This window comes from Physeter macrocephalus, chromosome 9 (genome assembly GCF_002837175.3).
Source record: "Physeter macrocephalus isolate SW-GA chromosome 9, ASM283717v5, whole genome shotgun sequence".
NCBI lineage: Eukaryota > Metazoa > Chordata > Mammalia > Artiodactyla > Physeteridae > Physeter > Physeter macrocephalus.
In genome coordinates this window covers 77,357,353-77,383,564 of record NC_041222.1, presented here as the reverse complement: position 1 = coordinate 77,383,564, position 26,212 = coordinate 77,357,353, and the positions used below count along the sequence as shown (strand labels likewise).

General features: G+C 37.5%; 1 protein-coding gene across 6 annotated transcripts in view; it reads left to right on the top strand.

Annotated features, from left to right (window-relative positions):
* Positions 1–24,815, top strand: part of AGTPBP1 (ATP/GTP binding carboxypeptidase 1) — a 181,559-nt gene extending 156,744 nt beyond the window's left edge. For 2 of the 6 annotated variants that reach the window (XM_028494101.2, XM_024132913.3), the window contains one exon: positions 24,077–24,815. In XM_028494101.2, coding sequence (XP_028349902.1) covers positions 24,077–24,254 — 178 coding nt within the window. In that variant the 3' untranslated portion in view covers positions 24,255–24,815. Of the gene's footprint in view, positions 1–3,661; positions 3,759–3,864; positions 4,455–15,723; positions 17,087–23,757; positions 23,813–24,076 lie in introns of those variants that run through there. The other 4 variants (XM_028494099.2, XM_055087261.1, XM_028494100.2 and 1 more) reach the window with 4 other exon arrangements.
* Positions 24,816–26,212: the final 1,397 nt, after the last annotated feature.

Genomic DNA, 26,212 nt, shown 5'->3' with positions numbered 1-26,212 from the left:
CTTTCCTATCAAATTTCAATTATACAATCCAGTGTTATCTAGTATAGTCACCATGTTATACATTACTTCCTCAGACCTTATTCATCTCAACACCTGAAAGTTTGTATCACTCTTACTAACCTCTTCCTATTGCGTCCTCTGCCTGCCCCATATCCCCTGGCAACCACTTTCCTACTCTTTGTTACTGAGTTGTTCCAATTCTTTTTTTTTTTAACATTTCATATGTAAGTGACACCATGCAATATTTGTCTTTGTCTGGCTTATTTCACTTAGCATAATGCCCTCCAGTTTCATCCATGCTGTAGCAAATGAAAGGATTTCCTTTATTTTTTAAGGCTGAATAATATTCCATTGTATATCTATATACCACATTTTCTTTATCCATTCATCCATCAATGGACAGTTAGATCGTTTTCATACTTTGACTATGTGAATAATAGTGCTTTGAACATAAGAGTAGAGTGTCTTAACAGTTTTCAGTGTACAGATCTTCCACCTTCTTGGTTAATTTATTCCTAACTATTATTTTTGATGCTATAGTAAGTTTGTTTTCTTGATTTCTGTTTCTGATGTTTCATTGTTAATGTATAGAAATGCAGCTGGTTTTTGTATATTGATTTTGTATCCAGCAGCTTTACTGAAATCATTTATTACTTCTAACATTGTGCTGTTTTCAGGAATTCTATATGATATCTTGTCTACTGCAAATAGAGAAAATTTACTTTTTCCTTTCTGATTTGGATGCGTTTTATTTCTGTTTCTTGCCTAATTGCTCAAGCCAGTACTGTGTTGAATAAGAGTGGTGAGAGTGGGCATCCTTGTTTTGTTCCTTATCTTAGATGAAAAGCTTTTAGTACTTCATCGTTGAGTATGACGTTAGCTGTGGGCTTGTCATATATTGCCTTTATTATGCTGGTTTGTTGAGTTTTATCATGAATGGATGGTGAATTTTGTCAAATGATTTTCTGCATCTATTGAGATGATTATATGATTTTTATCCTTCATTTTGTTAATGTGGTGTATCACATTGATTGATTTGCATATGTTGAACCATCTTTGCATCTCAGGGTGCAAGGTGATCATGGTTTATGTATGATTCTTTTAATGTATTGTTGAATATGATTTCCTAATACATTTTATTGAGGATTTTTGCATCTAAGTTCATCAGGGATATTGGCCAATAATTTTCTTGTTTTTAAAATTTCTTCTCTGACTTTGGTATCAGGGTAATGCTGACCTTGTAAAATGAATTTGGAATTGTTCCCTCCTCTTTTAGTTTGGGAAGAGTTTGAAAATAATTGCTATTATTTCTTACTTAAATGTTTCGTAGAATTCATCATTGAAGCCATCTAGTCTTGGGGTTACCTTGGAAGGTTTTTGAGTATTGATTCAGTTTCCTCACTGGTAATTGGTCTGTTCGAATTTTCTGTTAATTTCTTCATGATTCAGCCTTGGTAGCTTGTGTTTCTAGGAATTTTTTCCATTTCTTCTAGGTTGTCCAATTTGTTGGTGTATAATTGTTCATAGTGGTCTCTTATGATCCTTTGTATTTTTGAGGTATCTGATGTGATGTCTCCTGTTTCATTTATAATTTCTCTCTCTCTCTTTTTTTTTTTGGAAAGTCTCACTGTCTATTCTATCTTTTTAAAAAATTAGCTCTTAATTTTATTGATTTTTTCTTTTTAGTCTCTATTTCATTTATGTCTGTTTGATCTTTGTTATTTTCTACATTCTGCTAACTCTAGGCTTAGTTTGTTCTTATTTTCCTAGTTCCTTGAGGTGTAAAATTAGGTTGTTTATTTGAGATCTTTCTTTTTTCAGGCATTTATTGTTATAAACTTCCCTCTTAGAACTGCTTTTGCTGCATCTCATCAGTTTTGGTATGTTGTGTTTCCATTTTTAGTTCTCTCAAGATATTATTTGATTTCTCTTTCACTCATTGGTTGTTCGGGAACACGTTGTGTAATCTCCACGTACTAGTGAATTTTCCAGTTTTCCTAATTGATTTCTAGTTTTCTTTCTTTTTTTTTTTTGCCACACCACACAGCTCGTGAAATCTTAGTTCCCTGACCAGGGATTGAACCCAGGCCCTCAGCAGTGAGGGCACGGAGCCCTAATCACTGGGCCACCAGGGAATTCCCAATCGATTTCTAGTTTTATATTGTGGTTGCGCTTAATATGAATTCAGTCTTCTTAACTTTATTAAGACTTATTTGTAGCCTAAGATATGGTTTACCCTGGATAATGTTCCATGTGTGTTTATGTATTCTTTTGCTTTTGGATAGAATGTTCAATATATCTGTTAGGTCCGTCTGGTCTAATGTGTAGTTTAATTCCAGTGGTTTTTCTTAGACTGATTTTCTGTCTTGGATGGTCTATCCATTGTTGAAAGTGGGTGTTTGAAGTTCATTGCTATTCTTATATTGCTGTCTGTTCCCTCCTTCAGAACTGTTAATATTTGCTTTATATATTTAGGTGCTCCTATGTTGGGTGCATAAATATTTACAATTGTTATATCCTCCTGATGAATTGATCCTTTTATTATTATTTTTTTAAATTTATTTATTTATTTATTTATTTTTGGCTGCATTGGGTCTTTGTTGCTGCGTGCAGGCTTCTTCTCTAGTTGTGGCGAGCAGGGACTACTCTTCATGCAGTGCGCTGGCCTCTTATTGCGGTGGCTTCTCTTTGATGTGGAGCATGGGCTCTAGGCTCACGGGCTTCCGTAGTTGTGGCACACGGGCTCAGTAGTTGTGGCTTGCAGGCTCTAGAGCACAGACTCAGTAGTTGTGGTGCATGGGCTTAGTGGCTCCGTGGCATGTGGGGTCTTCCCGGACCAGGGCTCAAACCTGTGTCCCCTGCATTGGCAGGCAGATTCTGAACTCCTGATGAATTGATCCTTTTATTATTATTTTTTTAAATTTATTTATTTATTTATTTATTTTTGGCTGCATTGGGTCTTTGTTGCTGCGTGCAGGCTTCTTCTCTAGTTGTGGCGAGCAGGGACTACTCTTCATGCAGTGCGCTGGCCTCTTATTGCGGTGGCTTCTCTTTGATGTGGAGCATGGGCTCTAGGCTCACGGGCTTCCGTAGTTGTGGCACACGGGCTCAGTAGTTGTGGCTTGCAGGCTCTAGAGCACAGACTCAGTAGTTGTGGTGCATGGGCTTAGTGGCTCCGTGGCATGTGGGGTCTTCCCGGACCAGGGCTCAAACCTGTGTCCCCTGCATTGGCAGGCAGATTCTGAACCACTGCGCCACCAGGGAAGTCCAATCCTTTTATTATTATATAATGACCTTATTATTTTCTCTTGTTGGTCTTTGGCTTAAAGTCTTTTATTTCTGGTATAAGTATAGCTACCCCTGCTTTCTTCTGGTTCCTATTGGAATTTATTTTTTCATCACTTCATTTTCAGTTGATGTGTGTCCTTAAAACTGAGAAACTGAGGTGTCTCCTGTAGGCAACATATAGTTGGGTCTCTTTTATTATTTATTCAGCCACTCCTTTTTTTGATTGGAGAATTTAGTCCATTTACATTTAAAGTAATCATTGGTAGGTGTGGGCCTTCTGTTGTCATTTTGTTTTCTGGTTATTTTGTAATTCCTTTGTTTCTTTCTTCCTCTCTTACTCTCTTCCTTTGTGATTTGATAATTTTCTGTACAGTAAGTCCCCTACACACGAACCTTCAAGTTGCAAACTTTCAAAGATGGAAACGTGTGTTCACATGTCCAATCATGTAAGTTAGTTCATGTGTCTGGTGTACATTGTCATCTGCGTGCATCCTTTACAAGTGGTTGTGCTTTTGTGTACTTTACTGTATAGTACTGTATAGAGTACAGTAGTACAGTATCTTTATTTCAAGCTAGATCTGCAAGGGAACGACTTCATTGAACTCCTTGCTGTGCAACATGAGGAGCTTACTAATGAAGACCTGATGGAATTGGAGACCCAGAGAAAGGACGAAGAGAGACAAGAAGAAGAAGTAACTGAAGAACCAGAGAGATTCACAACACCAGAAATGGCAAGGGGATTTTCTTTATTTGAGGAGGCACTGTTAGTTTTGAGGCACAGGAGCCGAATGTAGAACAGTACACGAAGGTTGCAGCAGCCGTTCAGAATGCAATCCAGTGCTGCTGTGTCATCTATAATGAGAAAAAAAGAGCTACTACCCAGACATCCCTGGATCATTTTTTAAAGAGGGTAGATAGAATTGAATCCAGCAAGGAACCAGAACCTATGTCATCAGCGTCAGGCATGAGTGAAGTTGCAGCTTGCCCTCCGTCTCCTATTGCTGATGATCCTTCAGTTCTATCATCTCTCATCTCTCCTCTCCCTCCTCCAGTCAGTAACTCTTCTTGCCTGTTCACTCGATGCCAGCCCCTGTATGCCAGCTGTTTTACTGTACTACTGTACTTTTCAAGGTACTGTACTGTAAGATTAAAAATATTTTATTTTTTGTGTTTGTTTGTTTTTTACGTATTATTTGTGTGAAAAATATTATAAACCTATTACAGTACAGTACTATATAGCCGATTGTGCTAGTTAGGTACCTAGGCTAATTTTGTTGGACTTACGAATGTGCTCTCGGAATGGAACTCATTTGTATGTAGGGGACTTACGGTAGTGGTATGCTTTGAATTCTTTATCTTTTGTGTATCTACTATAGGTTTTGGCAGTGCATTGAGGCTTACATAAAACACTTTTTTTTTCGTTTTTGCCAAGGCCGCCACCCTTACGTAAAACATTTTAAATATAAACAGTCTATTTTAATCTGATAATTACTTAACTTTAAATGCATACCAAAACTTCCCCTTCCTTCACATTTTGTTTAATGTTATAATTTGCATCTTTTCACATTGTATATCCATTAACAAAGTATTGTAATTACATTTATTTTTAATACTTTTGCCTTTTAACTTGCAAACTAGATTTATAAGTGAGGTACTCATCACCATTGCAATATTAGAATATTCTGAATTTAACTATATATTTACCTTTACCTGTGAGTTTTATACTTTCATGTTTTCCTGTTACTAATTAGTATCCTTTTGTTTCAGCTTGAAGAACTCCCTTTAACATTTCTTTTAAGACTGGTCTAGTGTTGATGAACTCCTTCATCATTTGTTTATCTGGAAAACTTATATCTCTTTTTCAGTTCTGAAGGACAACTTTGCCAGGTAGAGTATTCTTGATTGGCAATTTTTTCCTTTCAGAACTTTGAGTATATCATCTTACTCCCTTCTAGCCTGCAAGGTTTCTGCTGAAAATCTGGTTTTGGTCTTATCTGGGTTCCTGTGTATGTAATGAGTTTCTTTTTCTCTTGCTACTTTGAAGATTCTCCTTGTCTTTAACTTTTGATGATTTAATTATAATGTGTTTTGGTGTGGGTCCTTTTGGATTTATCTTTTTTAGTACTTTCTAGGCTTCCTAGATCCAGCTGTCTGACGTCTCTTTCTTTTCCCAAGTTAGGGAAGTTTTCAGCCATTAATTCTTGAATAACCTTTCTGCCTCCTTTTCTCTGCTCCTTTTCTGGAACCCCTATAATGCATATCTTAAGCTATTTTCACTCTTTCATTATTTCTGTTTGCACCTTTGTTTGAAAAAATTCCACTGCCGTTTTCAGGTTTGCTGATCCTTCCACTTGATCTAGTCTGCTGTTGAAACCATCGTATTGCATTTTTCAGTGCAGTTATTGTAGTCTGCAGCTCTGTCATTTCTGTTTGGGAATCTTTAATATTTTCTGTCTCTTTTTTGAAGTTCTTGCTTTGTTCATGCATTACTCTCCTAACTTTGGTGTGCATCTTTATGACCATTATTTTGAACTCTGTATCAGGTAAATCACTTACCTTTATTTCATTAAGATCTGCTTCTGGATATTTTTATTGTTCTTTGTTTGGAACATATTCCCCTAATTCTTCATTTTTATTGACTCTGTTCATTTCTGCACATTAGTTAGAACAGACACCTCTCCCAGCCTGACAGAATGGTCTCATGGCATGAGCTCTTCGTTGTGTTTCATACTTTTGTTATTCCCCAAAAGACAGTGTTCTGAAAGGAGCTGACAGTATAATAGAAAAAGCACAATTTACGTTTGTGAAGGGGCATGATGGTGATTATAAAAAATACAGAAAATACATTAATATATTTAAAAAAACAAAATTTAAAAATTGCATAGACATATTGAGAAAAAAGTTACTGAGTAAATAATTTAAAATCACCTGGATTTATGTGGAATGAATTTCTTAAATTAGTAAGTTTTAGGCTAGGACTTGAAAGATAGTAAGTGAGGCTTGGTAAAGAAATAGGAGCTAACATGAAGAAAACAAAGTTGGCAATAAGAAGTAGACTAATTTAGGTAAGGTGGAAAGGATTGCTTGGAGCTTAGAAAAGCTAACGTTGAAGAAGGCATTATGGGAGCAGGTGTTCAGTTTTGTGGGAAGGTTAGTGTGGATTTTATAGAAGAGAAGTAGTAACTGTATATGTTCTTAAGCAAGGAATGATAACTGATATATCCTATGCAGGATGTATTAAAATTCAAAATGTTTAGAAGCTTATGCTAGTGTAATACTTCTGTATTGTAAGCACCAGGTATTATGGTAAGTTGAGGGAAAAGGTGACTGCAGAGCTTTCTGGAGTTGTTCTTTGAGGTTGATACTTCTAATGTATACTACTGGTGTCCAGTTATTCAAAGTGCTGCTTCTTGAATGTAGATTTCTGTTATTCTTATTTTCTTTTGTTTTAGTTGGTTTCTAATACAGGTAGAGTGAATAAGGAGGAATGAAAGAGGTTCTGATTGTTGGTTGAAGATGAAACTAGCTAGCTCCAAAGTTTCCAATGGAGTTATTGGTATATACTCATTGCTTTTAAGACTGCTCCCCCACCACCAAGACTGACAAAGCTCATTTCCTCATAGCTACTGTCATTTATGATTTTAAAATCTTATTTAATAATGATTGCTTACTCATTTGGCTGTCCTTTTTATTGCTTCTTGGAAACTTTTCAAGAATCACTGTAAATTCTTGTCATTATTTGCATTATTGGTAAAATGGGTGGGAGGGAAGTTGGACATATTTCTCACCTTTCCCTCTTTCTCCTAGCTTTTGATAATCATCCTTTAGTTTTGCTGTGCATTGGCAATCACTGATAACAATTACCTTGGAAATAAAAGCTATAGTAAATATAACACAGATCAGTTGGGTTTATTTGTTGAGGCCAAAAACGGGGGTTGTGGTGTTCAAAAACTTTCCTTTGAGTGTTTCTTATCTTCTTTGTTTTTTCTCCTCTTTCAACTTCTCACCCTACACACTTTCCATAAGTGATATTCATTCCAGTGATTTTACATTACATCTGTGTCTTGATAACTCCAGAATACATATAATCTTCCAGACCTCTCTTCTGAGCTCTAGACTTATGTATCCAGCTTCCGACTTGATTTTGTACACTTGGACACAAAATTAACTTGTCTAAAACTCAACTCGTGATTTCTGTTCTCCTACCTCTCCCCAAAGAAACCTGTTCATCTGTATCCACCTCCCTCTACCCAATTGCTCTTGTAAGAAATCTTATTCTTGGCATCTCCTTCTCTCTCCCTTACCCTTAATCCAGTCCATCACCTGGGGCTTTTTGATTTCACCTTCAAAATATTTCTCAGATCTTTCTATTTCTCTCCACCACTTCTGCCATTATACTGGTCCAGGCTGCCATCATCTCTTGCCTGCTGTACTCCAATAGCCTCTGACTGGTCTTTCCCTACTTTTTTGTATCCTCCAGTTTCTTTGTACGAAGTGGTCACTTTCCTGCTTAAAGTCCTTCAGTTATTTTCCACATATATGGCCTATATCCATTATCAGAGTCTCTGAGGTCCAGAATGAGCCATCTTTACCTTTCTTTCCCCCTTTAGCTTGTCCTGCTCTCTCTCTGTATTCTTACCATTCCAACCGCACTGACCATCTTTTAGTTTTTATGACAGTGCTCCTAAACCAGCAAAGGTCTGGTTTTTATTTTCCAATTTGTTATGGATTGATAATTGACTAAAATTCAGTAAGAATGAAGTACTATACAAATGGAAGAGGGCACCCCAAGGAATGCAAATATAAGCTCCAATTTCCTGTTATTAGAGTCACCAGACACATAATTTTATGTAAAATTGTTGTAAAAGTTTCTGAACACTTCATTTTAATTCCTAGGCTTTTGTTGCCATGGACCAATAACAAAGAATTTGTGGACCATACCTTGAGTAGTGCTATTCTAGAACATGAAAATCTTTTTATCATCCTAGCGTCTTTGCATTTGCTTTTTCCTCTACCAAAATGTCTATGCCTCCACTTGTTTAATAAGGTTTTATCCTTATCCTCAGTGCTATTCAGTTTCAGTGCACTGTGTTTAGGAGTGGCATATTAAAAAGAATATACCTTGGTTAACACTTAATATGTACTTTTAATTTGAGGACTTTTCAATTTTGAAAAAATCTCAACCTTTTTTTTTTTTTTTTTGAAAATTGCTTCTTTGACAATTCCTTTATTCTGTTCTTCCAGAATTCCTACACTGGAGCATCTCTGTCTGTTCTCTACATGTCTCTTAACAACTTTTTCACATTTTCTATTTCTGCTTCAGTCTAGGTAAATTCTTCAGTAGCATTTTATAATTCACTAAATTTAGTTGTTTCTGGTCTAAAGTTTATCTCATGGGAGTATTTTATTTTAAAGATTATATATTTCACGTCTAATTGGTTCTTTTTTGTTTCTGCATTTTAAAATTTCATCATTCCTTGTTTATTCTTATGGCTACTATTCTTCCCTTCTTTGAAGACCCTAAACACTTTCATAGTCATTTGTAGATTATGCCATTATTTTTGTGTTGGTAAGCTCATCACGGTTTCTCAAGAGTTTTGTAACTTGCAAGCTCATATTAAATGAGAGCTTCCCCCAAACCCCCAGCTCTTTCAAGTCTCTGCCCTTAATCCCTTAATGATTTTGTGTTGCTTCTACCTGGCCCTCTCTAGGCTCCAGTCCAAGCTTATATTAGCTTACACTAGCATTTTATTAGTCTTGTATTTCCTACTTTCCGTCCTTCAACAATACTGGGGATTTTGCTGGACAAGTGATTGTGTTCATGAGGGTTCTGACTTTGCTGCTGTCTTTTTTCTGAGTTAATAATTGCAACTTTATAAAATCTTAGCCTTAGGCAGAAGTCTCAGCCTTATTTTTTCAGCCTCCTTTCTAAAGTGGAAAGCCTCACTCCAGCTGCTCGACTGCCAAGAGTCTGGATTTAATTCCCTGGCTCTAGGACACTTAAGCCTCCCTGTTATTTTGAAGGAGCTACTGCTGCCTGCTCTTGGACCTGGAATTCAGGAGACCCATGACCTTTTTTTTTTTTTTTTTTTTTTTGTGGTACGCGGGCCTCTCACTGTTGTGGCCTCTCCCGTTGCGGAGCACAGGCTCCGGACGCGCAGGCTCAACGGCCATGGCTCATGGGCCCAGCCGCTCCGCGGCATGTGGGATCTTCCCGAACCGGGGCACGAACCCGTGTCCCCTGCATCGGCAGGCGGATTCTCAACCACTGCGCCACCAGGGAAGCCCCCATGACCTATTTTTGTGCCTCTATGCTTTTTCTGGTCCAAGGAGATGTTTATCTTGTTTCTGTATACATCTGTCCTTTTTTGTTTTCCTGTCTTATATTTTATCTATCATTGCTCTGTGGTTAGAGCAAAGCATGTACTTGTCTAAACCAGCTTCTGAGCGAAGTCTGTCAGTCACACCTACCTAGCTAACTCCTAGTTAACCTCAGGGACCATATTTATGCCTTTCAACACTGTCTAATGGTGCCTTGCGTGGTGCCAGTCACATATCGAGTTGAGGAAGTGGTAGCTTGTTACATAAGATTTTCAGATTCAATTGGGTTGGATTGCTTGTTGGTTGGGGGAAAGGTCTTACAGTACCCTAAATATCAGTGTAAGGATGTTAGACTTTATCCTTTAGGCAGTAGGCAGTTTTTTTTTTGTTTTTTTTTTTTTCGGTACTCGGGTCTCCTTCTGTTGTGGCCTCTCCCGTTGCAGAGCACAGGCTCCGGACGCGCAGGCTCAGCGGCCGTGGCTCACGGGCCCAGCCGCTCCGCGGCATATGGGATCCTTCTCTCTCTGTATTCTTACCATTCCAACCGCACTGACCATCTTTTAGTTTTTATGACAGTGCTCCTAAACCAGCAAAGGTCTGGTTTTTATTTTCCAATTTGTTATGGATTGATAATTGACTAAAATTCAGTAAGAATGAAGTACTATACAAATGGAAGAGGGCACCCCAAGGAATGCAAATATAAGCTCCAATTTCCTGTTATTAGAGTCACCAGACACATAATTTTATGTAAAATTGTTGTAAAAGTTTCTGAACACTTCATTTTAATTCCTAGGCTTTTGTTGCCATGGACCAATAACAAAGAATTTGTGGACCATACCTTGAGTAGTGCTATTCTAGAACATGAAAATCTTTTTATCATCCTAGCGTCTTTGCATTTGCTTTTTCCTCTACCAAAATGTCTATGCCTCCACTTGTTTAATAAGGTTTTATCCTTATCCTCAGTGCTATTCAGTTTCAGTGCACTGTGTTTAGGAGTGGCATATTAAAAAGAATATACCTTGGTTAACACTTAATATGTACTTTTAATTTGAGGACTTTTCAATTTTGAAAAAATCTCAACCTTTTTTTTTTTTTTTTTGAAAATTGCTTCTTTGACAATTCCTTTATTCTGTTCTTCCAGAATTCCTACACTGGAGCATCTCTGTCTGTTCTCTACATGTCTCTTAACAACTTTTTCACATTTTCTATTTCTGCTTCAGTCTAGGTAAATTCTTCAGTAGCATTTTATAATTCACTAAATTTAGTTGTTTCTGGTCTAAAGTTTATCTCATGGGAGTATTTTATTTTAAAGATTATATATTTCACGTCTAATTGGTTCTTTTTTGTTTCTGCATTTTAAAATTTCATCATTCCTTGTTTATTCTTATGGCTACTATTCTTCCCTTCTTTGAAGACCCTAAACACTTTCATAGTCATTTGTAGATTATGCCATTATTTTTGTGTTGGTAAGCTCATCACGGTTTCTCAAGAGTTTTGTAACTTGCAAGCTCATATTAAATGAGAGCTTCCCCCAAACCCCCAGCTCTTTCAAGTCTCTGCCCTTAATCCCTTAATGATTTTGTGTTGCTTCTACCTGGCCCTCTCTAGGCTCCAGTCCAAGCTTATATTAGCTTACACTAGCATTTTATTAGTCTTGTATTTCCTACTTTCCGTCCTTCAACAATACTGGGGATTTTGCTGGACAAGTGATTGTGTTCATGAGGGTTCTGACTTTGCTGCTGTCTTTTTTCTGAGTTAATAATTGCAACTTTATAAAATCTTAGCCTTAGGCAGAAGTCTCAGCCTTATTTTTTCAGCCTCCTTTCTAAAGTGGAAAGCCTCACTCCAGCTGCTCGACTGCCAAGAGTCTGGATTTAATTCCCTGGCTCTAGGACACTTAAGCCTCCCTGTTATTTTGAAGGAGCTACTGCTGCCTGCTCTTGGACCTGGAATTCAGGAGACCCATGACCTTTTTTTTTTTTTTTTTTTTTTTGTGGTACGCGGGCCTCTCACTGTTGTGGCCTCTCCCGTTGCGGAGCACAGGCTCCGGACGCGCAGGCTCAACGGCCATGGCTCATGGGCCCAGCCGCTCCGCGGCATGTGGGATCTTCCCGAACCGGGGCACGAACCCGTGTCCCCTGCATCGGCAGGCGGATTCTCAACCACTGCGCCACCAGGGAAGCCCCCATGACCTATTTTTGTGCCTCTATGCTTTTTCTGGTCCAAGGAGATGTTTATCTTGTTTCTGTATACATCTGTCCTTTTTTGTTTTCCTGTCTTATATTTTATCTATCATTGCTCTGTGGTTAGAGCAAAGCATGTACTTGTCTAAACCAGCTTCTGAGCGAAGTCTGTCAGTCACACCTACCTAGCTAACTCCTAGTTAACCTCAGGGACCATATTTATGCCTTTCAACACTGTCTAATGGTGCCTTGCGTGGTGCCAGTCACATATCGAGTTGAGGAAGTGGTAGCTTGTTACATAAGATTTTCAGATTCAATTGGGTTGGATTGCTTGTTGGTTGGGGGAAAGGTCTTACAGTACCCTAAATATCAGTGTAAGGATGTTAGACTTTATCCTTTAGGCAGTAGGCAGTTTTTTTTTTTTTTTTTTTTTTTCGGTACTCGGGTCTCCTTCTGCTGTGGCCTCTCCCGTTGCAGAGCACAGGCTCCGGACGCGCAGGCTCAGCGGCCGTGGCTCACGGGCCCAGCCGCTCCGCGGCATATGGGATCCTCCCAGACCGGGACACGAACCCGGTTCCCCTGCATCGGCAGACGGACGCGCAACCACTGCGCCACCAGGGAAGCCCCTAGTAGGCAGTTTTGAAGCCACTGGGTGGAGTATGCTAATTGGTGGGTTTTGCCTGAAAATAGTGTAAAGATTTGATTGAAGCTGGGAAGGTAGAGGCAAGAAAACCCTTGAGGAAACTGTTTGGAATCATTCATGTTTGAGAAGGGGGTGAGAGCTCAAATAAGGAGGTAACGTGGCAATGATTGTTTGAGGAGACAGTATCAGGTGGCAATGGAGAGGTCTTGATGATTGAATATGGAATCAGAAGCAGGTGAAGCCACTTTTTCATATTGGAGTGAAAAAGGCAAATGATGGAATTAGAGATGGAACTAGGAAACCACTTACTTTTACTAAGATTACCTTCCTGTCCTTTTCTCTTTATTGTCTGTACTCTTCTGGATCCTTTCTTTGTCCTTGGTAACTTTCCGTTTCCTGGTTTTAATGTGAACCTGAGGTATCATCTGAATGAATATAAGTTCTTCCCATTTTTTTTTAGTGAGTTGACCCTTAAAAATCTTTCAAACCCATCTTCCCCTGTCAAATTTATGCTTTTGTTTCTGTGTACAATGTGGATGGTTTTATGCCACATAGTAGCTCTCAATTTAATTTTATCTTCCTTAGGTTTAACTGTTTCTCAAGGTAGAGTATCTATTTTTTGTGAACTAATTTATTTTCTATAAGCAATTTATATCAAGTAAGCTTGGAATAATTGCAGCGGCAAGAATAGTAAACATTAAATGCCTTTGTCAAGGTAATCAGTGACTCATTTATAGATGACACATAATTAGTCTTCACAACACCATAAACCTGTAGGTATTTGGCACATAGCATTTGAGTTTGTTTAAATAAACTTAAGAAAAAGGTAAGAGACTTATTCAAAGTGAATCTTTGATAATTACGAAAAATAATTTCCCAGTTGTTCCATTTAGTATATATATACCATTGCTTCATTTAATAGAAGATACTTTAGTTTTATAAACAATAATTGGAATCTAAAAATCAATTAGAAGTTGAACAAAGCTTAAAAACTTCTGATCTGTAAAAGTATTTTACTTGGAATGCTTAAAACTTCTGAATATAAGACTTTATATTAAAAAGCAGACAGATTCTTTAACCATGTTGGTATTACATGTATATAAGCTATAACTAGTTTTCTTTTTATTTAGTGTTTGTTTTTAACCTTCTGTCTCCTTATATGTAAATATATTGTAAGCAGAATATAGTTGTTTTTGTAAAATTTTAGTCTGACAGTTATCTTTTAATTGGAACATTAGTTCATTTACATTTATTATAATTATTGACATATTTAGATTTAAATCTATCTGCTTATTATTTGCTTTGTTTGTTCCACTTGCCCTGTGTTTTAAAAAAGATTTTTATTTTACTTATTTAAACTAAACTTTTTACATTTATATTATATAAAATATATTCATATTTATATTCAAACTCAATATAAATGTGAATTTTTATCTCTTGGGACAATATAGGATCCTTCGTATGTTAACTCCATTTAACCCCCTCTCAATATATGTACTGCTGTTGTCAGATAGAGTATACTATGAGCATTTTACACTTTGTAGCTGTTATTACTGTTTTATGCAGTCATTGGATCTCACCACACATTTACTGCCTCACCACTCCCCGCCCCTTTTCTCATTTCTTTCTTTGTATCAGTTTTTGTCTGGGGTCATTTTTCTTCTACTCAAGGAATACTCTTAAGTCTTCACCTTCATTTTTGAGGGGTGTTTTTTTGGATAGAGAGACGTTTTTCAGCATGTTGAGGAATCATTCTAGTGTCTTCAGTCTTCTACCACTGAGTTGTCAAGTCAGCCATTAGTCTGATTGTTGCCCCTTTGAACGTGATCTATCTTGTAAGGTTAAGTTGCTTTTATGAATTTCTCTTAGTCTTTAGTTATTTAGGGGTTTAACTTAGGTGTGATTTTATTTATTTTGCTTGGGATTCACAAGGTTTCTTAAATTTGCGGCTTGATGTCTTCTATCAGTTTGGGGAAATTCTTAGCCATTTTCTCTTCAAACATTGATTCTGCTCCAATATCTCCCTCTTTCTGGGACTCCATTTACTTTTTTTTTTTTAATTAATTTATTTTATTTTTGTCTGTGCTGGGTCTTTGTTGCTGTGCGTGGGCTTTTCTCTAGTTGCGGTGAGCAGGAGCTACTCTTCATTGTGCTACGCAGGCTTCTCATTGCAGTGGCTTCTCTTGTTGCAGAGCATGGGCTCTAGGCTCGCAGGCTCGGTAGTTGTGGTGCATAGGCTTAGTTACTCCATGGCATGTGGGATCTTCCTGGACCATGACTCGAACCCATGTCCCCTGCATTGGCAGGTGGATTCCTAACCACTGTGCCACCAGGGAAGCCCCTCCATTTACTTTTAAGTTTGAACTTTTTACTATATCCTCTGTGTCTTTTATTGTCATGAATAAGTTTCTATTCTTTTGTCCATCTGCTTTTTTCTGGATGTTTTTTCTAACCAACCTTTAATTCACCCATGCTTCCTTTAGCTGGGTCTAATCTGATGTGAAATTTATCATTTTAATTCTTAATTGTAGTTAATTAAGGGGGGATTAGTGGGAAACAAAGCTCTAAAAAAAACTCGGGAGGATGATTTTTAAAAATTGAGAAATATTGCCCAGACACATAAGCCAGCATTCTGGGAGCCTAGTAGGACTTATTTTGAGCAGACTTTCACTTACTCTCCTCACCTTTACCCCATTTCTGCCTTTTGCCCTAAGTGAATAGCCTCTCTGATAAAAAGTCTTTAGAAAGTCACCTTTCCATCTCTTTGAACTAGGGCATGGCCCAAGCAAGGGGATCTAAAGATCTAATTGCTCTTTATAATACCTTTTAACCAATTCTGTTTTCAGTTCCCCCATATAACCATTATCTTCAATTCCTGAACTGTTCTAGGGCTTTGTAATACAAATCGGCATTTTTTCCTTGGCTTCCCCTACTGTAGATGCTCAGCAAATTGGAGGAAGTTAGAACTCAAGCCTACTAATTTCATCCATCTTCCTCCATCCTCCAACATTTTGTTGATATCTCTTCTTTGCTATTGTCTCCTCTCCAGTTTTCTTTTTTTATGGGTTTATCCTTTTTTTAAAAAAGTTATTTTTTTTTCCCATCATCTTAGTGGCTTTTGAGGTCCACTCTGTTCACCATAAGTTATAGAACTTGCTTCTCAGTGAAGCCTGTGGTTGAAAATTAATTATGTTTTATATTCTTAGGGCATTTGTTGGAAATTGCCACACACAAATCATTTTAATTTTACCCAATTGTATTTGTTGTGTAATAAAAATTCCATTTCAGGGCTTCCCTGGTGGCGCAGTGGTTGAGAGTCCGCCTGCCGATGCAGGGGACACAGGTTCGTGTCCCAGTCTGGGAGGATCCCGCGTGCTGCGGAGTGGCTGGGCCCGTGATCCATGGCCGCTGGGCCTGCACGTCCGGAGCCTGTGCTCCGCAACGGAAGAGGCCACAACAGTGAGAGGCCCGCGTACTGCAAAAAAAAAAAAAAAAAAAAAATTCCATTTCATACAACACTTAAGTCTGCATTATGTCTTTCCTAGGGGGTGTGTTTCTTTTAGGTCAAAGCTGGGGATGTTGGTAGAACTCATTTAAAAACTTAAAGCTTGTTAGGCTACACCCTACGGTCCTGCACGCCTTGTAATTGCCCAGCCTTAAAACCAAATAGCGAGCCCAGAGACAGCTAGAGACATCCTTGGTTTATTGGATAGTGACTCTTACATGTCGGATGCAAGGTCCTGGAAAGAGACAGCAGGCAGGACATGGCAGCAGTCTTCGCTACCGGTGGTGGGGGTGGGTGTTACCAGTTACACAGAGAATTGGCATCAGATTGTCTCACCAGTTACCAGGGAAACCAGCAGAAGAGCCTGTCCCTCACAGCCCCTTTGATAAACTAGCAGGTGGAGCCATTCTGATCTGAAGAGTAGAAGATCACTAAGCTTGGGGGTAGGGGTGGGAGGATGGGGCGTAGGGCAAGTTACTTATTAGGCTCTGTGATTAAGAGGGAAGGTCAGTCATGCCAGTAGGGTGTGGGTGAGAGGCAGGCACTCCTTGAGTGGGGGATGTACAGGGAGCAAGAGAACAGCCATCTTGAGTGGCCTGACCATACACAGCTATATAGTGTTTTTGAACTTAACAAAAGTGTTATTATTTTACCTGTTACCTGAACTAAGCAGTATTCTCAGTGACCCTCATTTAAAGGATTTGAAATCTGATAAAGCGTTTAACAATACTTCTCATTAGGAAATTGTGATGGTGACTAAATTTCAGGATAATAGGCATATGGTTTTAAGTATGTTTGAAACATTATGGGAAAGTGAAGTTGAAAAATACCAAACTCTATACAGTGTTTTATTGTAATAAAAAATATAGCCGTGTTTAAATGAAGCCTACTTATTATCTTATAATCAAACTGTATTTGGACCTGTTTTTTTTTAATTGAGGTGAAATTTACACAGCATGAAATTTACCATTTTTAAAGTGAACAATTTAATAGTATTTAGTTTGTTTACAATATTTTGCAACCATCAGTCACCTCTGTCTAGTACCCAAACTTTTTTTAATCACCCACGAAGGAGACCCTCATACTCATTAAGCAGCATTTTCAGCCCCTGAACCACTAATCTGCTTTCTGCCTCTATGAATTAACCTATTCTAGATGTTTCAAATAAATGAAATCATACAGTATGTGACCTTTTGTGTCTGGCTTCTTTCAGTTACTTTTGTTTTTGAGATTCATCCATGTATCACTACTTAATTCCTTTTTGTGCATATACAAAGACATAAGAAAAGTTGATGATAAATTTTTCCTAATGCAACTAATAAAATAAATAGGACTTAAGCTGAAGAAAGCCTTTAAAACATGGCTTAACATTAGTTCTATTTTGTGTGAATGCTTCTTTAAAAATCTAATTCGATGTGTTTTGATAAATGTAGAGTACATTTCTACTAAGGTATAGGAAATGAGTACAGGTCTATGGACCAGTTACCATCATAATGTTCTTAGTTGAAGGCTCTACCCTGTCCCTAGAAGTATAAGAAAGGATAGCTGGAAGTTATTGGTAAAGTAATACAAAGATATTGATTGCTGCACACTATTAACATTAGAATGAAATAGTATCCTCCAATTATCCATACTTTCTTTATGTGAAGCTAGTGTTTATTTGTAAATATATAAGAACTTTTTCTTCCGAGAAAATTAAATTAATATTGTTAAAGAAAAAAAATTATTCATGATACTTGTTAAAGAACAGCAAGGCAGACTTAATTCAGGAGGACTGCTACGGTGGGGTTTTGCAGTAGGGGTGAGTTGAGTTCAACTCTGAAATACAGTATGGAAGAGTGGAGATTTATAGCTGAGGTATAGAGTGGGGATTTGTGGATGGAAAATTTCTAAGAGGAAACATCAGGGGTAAGGGAGATTCTGGCTAAACGGACATGACAGAATTTTTGCTGAAAGCAGGCCAGGGTGATCAGATACCGAGAGTAAGGGATTAACAGAATCAGCAAGATTCTTGCTAAACCTGGAATAAGCAGGCAGAGCCACTGAACTAAGGACAGAGACCCAGGTCAGGGCCAGGTCAGAAAGAGGACTCAGAGGACCCTGCCTCACGTTTGGTCAAGAAGAGTCTCTGTCAGTATAGATCATTTGTGGCCAAATGTTCACAGCAATATCTAGTATAGTAAAGCTTACTAATATTAATGTGCATCATTTTTAATGTACAGTTTACCATTTAATCAAGCTAATCTTAAAAATGGATCTTCCTTTTTAGTGACTGTGATGCACATATTTGAGTCTGGTTTGCATATGAGAGTCATTTATTACTACCATGTAGAAAATTCTTATAGCTATAATTGCTACTGGAATATTTTCTAGGCAGATAAATCATGCCATGTAATTGAAGATAATATCACAACTTCCAAGTCCCCTGGAAATCATAGTTGCTTATAACTAAAAGTGAGCCATTTGTGCGTTTGTACTAAGTCAGTGAATGCTGTTGTACCCACAAATACAGAGGAAATTGAAATCATCTAGAAAAATAACTGGGACTTAAGTGAGCACTTAGGACCACAGGCCAGATTTGACTATAATGAAAGCTTTGAGGCTTATCATAAGAGGAGGCAATGATCATCCTTATCATTGAGATTCAGGTAGGTGTCAAGTTAGTCATTGTTAGTCTCTAAGACTTAGCTGGACAAGACATTTGATGACCAGATATATTTATAGATATTTATGTGTTAAATTCTTGGTAGCCTCTTGGAAGAATGAAGTTATTCTTCTCACATAGGTGTCTATTTGAGACTTCAAAATAAGAATATAATATATCAGAATAAGAAGAGTACATATTCATTCAAAGAAGATTCATACTCTCCTCCGGCAGGCCGTAGAGTAGGGCAGATCGCCCCAAATGAGTGAGGAACTGAGCTGACTTGAGATGGGTTTGCAAAACTTATGAAGCTTGTGTAATTCTCGGTTCACCCCTCCCCCCTTTCTAAGTTGTAGCCCTCTAGAGGTCACAATTGAAGGCCCAGTGTTTCTCCTTTCTTTAGCACCACAAGAGAGCCAAAAATTCTGTTATTTTCTGTTTTATTTGTTTTGCTGCTTTCTACTTTGCTTTTCCGCTTCTTGCATTGTGTATTTTAAGAATTTGTCAAATACCTCTAGGTCAGAACTGCTGGGGGTCACATCTCTGTAACTCCCTTCCTTCAGGAAACTTCGCAGCTCTGAACTCCAATTTTTGCCTGCATTCTTTTGAAATTGCTGAAAGCTCTGATGACTACGCTGCCTCTTAGCCATTGCCCTTGCCTGCCCTTGGTTTCCTCTGGACTTTGCCCCATGTACCTTTTCTCTTGGTTGATTTTTCTTTGTATCCTTTCACTGTAATATGTCATAGCTTTGAATACAACTCCGTGCTGAATCCTGTTAAGTCTTCCTAGCAAATCACTAAACCTGGGGTGGTCTTGGGACCCCCAACACGTGTGCCCATTCCGAATTTCTGTTAAGTTGGATTGTTACCTCAGAGATTTTAATGTTCTACTGAGAATGACCAGAGACAGATGGAATTGTAACCCCTCTACATATGTGTGTAAATCGAGGCTCAGAGATGAATTTATCAAGGTCATCTGTCTAGTAAATCCTGACAGAACCAGGAATTGCATCCATGTCTAACTCCAAAATTCCCCTGTACTTTCCTTATATCTTGCATCTTCCAAATGACTAAGCAAAATTACTGAAAGGGAATGGTTTCAGTTTTTGGAGGTGTCCTGTATTATTTGAGAATAAACCATTTAACGCTCTCATTATGCACAAGGAGTGTTTTTAGATCAATAGCAAACTAAGTTGAAGTTTAGTGACTTACTGTTAACCAAAGGCAACTGTTAACAGTTTTTTTCCAACAAAGTATCAGTAAATTAGCAACTTACTTTCCTTTTTTTTCGAAATAAATAATCTCTTTTTAAACATTCTGTACAGTCGTGTGTGTGTGTGTGTGTGTGTGTGTGTGTGTTGCGTGTGAATGTGCGTGCAAGTACTTATATGTATGCAGTGGGCACTTAAGACTGACAAAAGTTATTTGTGTTTTTTATGGATAATTTTGTTAACTTTGTGATATTTAGTAGAGGCTATAGGGTAGGAATCAAATTATATAAGTAAAATACTCTCCAATATTTGTGCAGATAGAGATTTTCTTTCACCTTAGACTTAACATTTCAACACACGAAAGACACAGTCAGCGAGTCACAAATTTCTGACAGTGTGGGCAATGGAATATTTTTCTGTTTGTAAATAAGTTTCAGAAATTCTGAAACTTATTTACAAATTCCAGGGTATCTTTATTTATTTATTTTTAAGTTTTACTGTCTGAAAACAGGTAGGTTGGTCTCAGAATTGTAAAAGAGTGCAGGGTTAAGGGAGGATCCTGAGTTACAAAGGTAAGGCAGCATTTTTAGCCTGCTGGGCTTGGGGCAGCCCATCACCTGGACTCTTTAGGAATTGAGAAAGATTTGATTTACTTTTTTCTTTAACAAGGTAGGTTTTATTAATGTCATAATGACATTTTATATTTGTGCAGCTTAGGAGTTTCAAATGCTTTCCCATTTACTATCTAGTTTGAGCCAGACCACTTTGTGAGGTGGTGGGGCTGCTTTACACTTGAGAAAAACTGGTGCTTGGAGAAAGTAAGTGACTTGTTCAAGATCACACAGCTGGTTAACAGAGGAGTAGAGGCACAAACCCAGACTTTCCGACTCCATGTTTCCTCCGTGCTTGTACAGGTAACAGAGCTGAGGGTCTACACCCTGGTGTCTCGGATGTCAGAACAGCTGTAATGGCAGCAGATGAGTGTACGTTTGAGGGAGACACTTTATTTTTTAGGTTTAATTTTGTGCAGTGCTTAATAGTTTAACATAAGGATAGCCAGAAAACTTTCTGAATCTGAATGAAGCAGAATTATAAACCTTTTCCACATCATAACGATACCATACAACAGAGAATTTCAATGATTTGTCCTGTGAGAATCCCCTTTGGGGGAAAGTTTTGATATTTTCCCTGAAGCAACATGAGGAGGATGTGTTTTTGAATTAAAATGCTATTCTCTTTTAGAATGAAATGTTTCTAAAATCCAGAATAGAAGGATATTAAGGCAGGTATATATGGAACAGCTATTAGAATGAAACAAAAACAGGGCAAAAGGAGTAAACATATGTGAAGAAAATGAGGGGAACAAGGAAGTAGTGGTGGGAAAAGCAACGTAGTAGTGATGGGAAATAATTAAATGTCGATTAGACACCAAGGGGGGAAAGGTGGGATGGGATGAATTGGGAGATTGGGATTAACACCTATACATTAATATGTATAAAATAGACAACTAATGAGAACCTGCTGTATAGCACAGGGAACTCCACTTCGCTGTACAGTAGAAACTAACACAACATTGTAAAACTATACCCCAATAAAAAAAATTAGATTTTTTTTATGATTAAAATAATATTTGAATTCCTGTCTGCTGATATAAAGGGATTGTTTTATAACACTAGGGCAAATTACCTTAGTCTTTCTCTGAAGTGAAGGTTATTGTGAGATCATGGGTGTGCAGGAACTTCCTAAGTTGTAAAGCGCTCAAAACATATGTTGGAATTATTAATAAAAGTAAAGCTGAGTTGTTAGGATTGATCTTGTGCCTTAAGTTTTTTCACTAAGGTAAAAATCACTGGGATTGGGTGATATGAAAATGGATGATCTTGTCAACCTTGTGGCTTCTCATAGAGTTCAGCAAACATTTGTTCAGGGCTACAGTGTATCAGGTAGTCTGGGAGCCGACCGGCAGGAGGTGCCAAGGGACACCTATGATTTAGTACTGAGAAGACAGGCCCTCAATAGATGGTTTCAAATGCATATGAGAAGCATCAGATAGAATGTGCAGGGTACAAAGGGCGTGTATAGAGAAAGGGCAGGGTGGGCTTTAATAAAAGAAGAACATCTAAAGTGCCAGTAAGAAGGCTGCTTTCAGTGGGCGATGGGGGTTGTATTCTTCCTTCTCTTTACTCATCTCAGTATCCCCCTAGCTCCTTAAACCCAGATCTACTGACCTCTCCTGTCCCCTCTGCCCCCCTCCCCACCATAAGATAGCACTGATGGCCCCGTTACCATTGCAGGATGTACCGAATATTTCAGCTGTGGTGTAGTCCTTAATGAAGCTGGGCTAGGAACATGATTTTGTTAGGATCCACAGAAACAGGAGTCAAATATCAGGACCAGTGTGGGTTACAGCAGTGGGCTAAGAACATGAAACTAGTCCACTCCTGGCTCTTAGAATGGGTGATGCCAGAACGTGAATGGAGTTCATGTCACAGGCGGCATATGAATAAGCCAAAACCAAGAACTTACAGTCTTAAATTATTTTCTGTATCCAGAGCCCTGAACGTTCTTTATTGTGGGATTTCTTCTAAATTTCCAGGAGCTTGCCTTCTAGGTTGTGCTTCTCTGTCTGAAAGTTCTTGCCAGCATCTAATACCAGCTCCAAGTCTCCTTGTTTTCTGGAAGCTTCTGTGGCTTGATCCTGGGCATCTTTATTGTCCCTAAATTAACTTCTCTCCTTCAGTTTCCTTATTGACTTACAGCTTATAAGACTAGGCTTTTTCTTTAAACTCTTTCCCTTTGTTCAAATTGATTAATTTTTTAGTATTTAGCTTCCCTGGGACACCCTGAGAATTTGAAACACCAAGGTCAAGATGGAATGAATTAACAGTTTTTCAAAAGAAAGAAAGAGAATAATTGTCATTTTAAAGGCAAATAATTTTTTAATGCAACTTTTTTCTTCTAAAAACCTAACAGAGTGATGATATTTTAGTTGCATAATGGTGAAATTGCTCTTGTGAATGTTAGATGTATTGTAAAGTCTTACACAATCTTCCAAACCACTCAGCTTGATTTATCAGGACTACTGTATCATGGTGCAAGCTCTCAGCATTTAAGAGGAAGTTTACTATACAAGATCAAGGTGGTTTTGCAATGTGTTATTCTCTTTTCCTTAATTAGCAAGATTAAAACAATTCTAGGAAAAAAGATACTCTCACCAGATGAGTTTTGCCTTCTTGTCTCAGAAAATTAGAACAATATAATCCATTAACTTGTCTTTCCTGTTTAAACTTCCAGATATCTGAACTGAATTTAATATTCAGTTGCAGGAATTCTTTCATTTTAGGTGCCTGATAACATCTCTTTCTCTGCTCATTTGACAAGATTATTGTTCCCCTTTTATTGTCTGATTTTATAGCTTTTAATTGTATCAGCAATGGGAAGTAGGTGGGATATAAACAAACATATATATATATGAAGCTGAGATCGTTTTGGTCACAAAATGAGAATGTTGAAATGTTTCTGTAGTGTTTCTTTTATATGGGTGTGTGTGTGTGTGTGTGTGTGTAAAATCTCCCAAATTGGGAGAAATCAGAATACTGTGATTTTTTTGAAGAGGAAAGAATATGTTACCCTAGTGGAAGGGTTGTCTTAATCCCAAACAGCCTGCCTAATGAAATATTTAAAAGCACTTAGTGCTTTTAGCAAATATCTTCTTCTGTGTCCCAAGGGAAAGTAATTAATCTGGGTATGGAGTGTTCACTTGTTTTTCATTTTTATTCTTGACCAGTGGAAACTGTGAAGATGGGTATATGGGCCGTTTTTATGGCAAATAATTACTTTACAGACTTAGAATAAGTGGTTTCAGGGCATTACTGGAGGAACCAATTAGATACCACAGTTTCTTATAAAGCCTGTTGAAATTATCTGTTACTTGATTTATAGTAATTAAAATACACTTTTAGAGTCTACAAATTGATGGAATCCTTCAAAGAAGTAACCTAATGAGTGAGTCCATTGTTTTTTGTAGCTATCTAATTGTAGCATATATATTGACACTCTTGTCAGATAATTAGAAATCAGCATTTCACCCTTTATTATCAATGCAATAGATTTCCACTATTATAAATTTCTTAATTTGTTTATTTGGGTAACATTTTAAAAATTAACCCAAATTACTTGTATTATATTGAAATCAAAGTTAATCCGGCATGGCCAAATAATCTTATATTAGAGCCTTGAAAACTAACGAAATCTTGTGTGTTCCATGTGCTTTGGCTACAGCCCCACCACTTATGTTTTGGATGAAGATGAACCTCGATTCCTTGAAGAAGTTGATTACAGTGCAGAAAGTAATGATGAGTTAGATATTGAATTGGCTGAAAATGCAGGAGACTATGAACCTTCTGCACAAGAAGAAGTACTTTCTGACTCTGAATTATCAAGAACATACCTACCTTGAGCCCTTTGCCATCTCTTGTGAACTGCATAGAAGAAATGAAATATCTTGGTTTTCATTACACAGGAAGTTTGAGAGCAATGAGTGTATAGAGAGGTGACTCAGAAAGACAGAAAGCAGCTTGGGCCTGTTTGGTTTCAAGACAATAAATATGTTATTAATTCATGATGAAATTGGCACTTGTTTTATTTTAGATATTCAATGCACTTTACATAGCATTGAAGTATCAAATATTGGATTTACTTTTTCAAAACCTGAGTATCATTGCATGAATTTTCATCTCCTTATGGTTATATCCTGCATCAAATGGATAATTTTGAAGTGTGTGAGAATATAAAATCTAAATTCTAGAGTTGTTGAGAATCCTGGGTTGTTGAAAACTAATATGTATGTACATGGATTCCTGTAGATGTGTCTGTGTAAGGGTGGGTAGATATTGAAGATAAGACTGTTCTTCAGAATCATGTTAACTGTTGAGTTGTGACTGAAATACTCCAGAGTTTTCCTTGAAACCATTACATTCTACATTTACCAAGTTAAGCAAATAAAAGCTCTATTAAATGTTGCATTCATTTTTTCATTCTTTTTAACCAGCTCAGATTATTTGGTCTATAGAATCTTTGGGGGAATATTCTGATAATCTGACATCTGAAAACACTGATAAAAATTTGTAAAAAAAATATGCTTAATTTACTAGTGTTAAGTTTTTTTAAAATTTATTTTTGGCTGCATTGGGTCTTTGTTGCTGCGCGCGGGCTTTCTCTAGTTGCAGTGAGCAGGGACTACTCTTCGTTGTGGTGCATGGGCTTTTCATTGCAGTGGCTTCTCTTGTTGCAGAGCACAGGCTCTAGGCACGTGGGCTTCAGTAGTTGCGGCGCTTAGGCTCTAGGGCACGTGGGCTTCAGTAGTTGTGGCTTGCAGGCTTAGTTGCTCCAAGGCATGTGGGATCTTCCCGGACCAGAGTTCGAACCCATGTCCCCTGCATTAGGCAGGCGGATTCTCAACCACTGTGCCACCAGGGAAGCCCTAGTGTTAAGTTTTTTATAGTATAAGTATACCTGTCTATCATAAAAAATATACTTGAACAGCTCTTTTCTCTAAAATTGTGTCTCATGGCTCCACCTAAAGTCTTATCACTGCAGTCAGTTTGTTAAAAAGCTTTAAAAATTCAGTGAGGCTACGAGCCAGTGTTAAATGTATATGAAGCTTATATAGCACCTCCTGAGCTGTGCTGTTATTAGATGTGCTAAAGTGAATTCAGGGCATGCTGACACTGGTAACCGAGTCCTAGAAGATGGCAGTGAATTTCAGCCTCTTCTTTTCTTTTTTTTTTTTTTTTTTCAGCCTTTGCTTGTAGTGACATCTTCCCAAGTTTAAGCTGTCCTGCTGCAGGAATGTCTTTGTCCTCAAGTAAAATAAAACAAGTCCAGGGTCTTTGGATAAGTGCTTTAAGAACTAAGTTTCTGTTGTAACAAAACAAATCCAAAAAGATAACTTATGAATAGACTCTTGCCAGTACTCGGGTGCTTTGGTTTTGGCACATTATCTTCACTTATTCCGGAAGATAATTTTTAAAAATCTCTTGAAAAACCTGTAATTATGGAAAAGAAATTATAAAAGAGTATTTTTTGGAGTTTTGCATTTTCTAAATCAATGATTTTCATTGTTTTATTTGAGGCATTTCATCCACAGTGTAGCTTCTTTTTGGTGTCAGAGGAACCATGTTTAAAAAAATAGCAAGGGACCTTGATAATGAGGTCTTGTCTCTAAATAGCCTAATTCTTATTAATGTCAGAAAATAAAGACTAAATAGATTGTGAAACTGAACCAGCCCTCTTAATGTGTGGTGACCTGAAAGATGAGGATACCTTAGCAAGGTAAAGTATTATTTATTTAATAATTTATCTAATAATTCATAAAGTTATTTTATTATTTCTATATATAGAAAGTAATTACATATA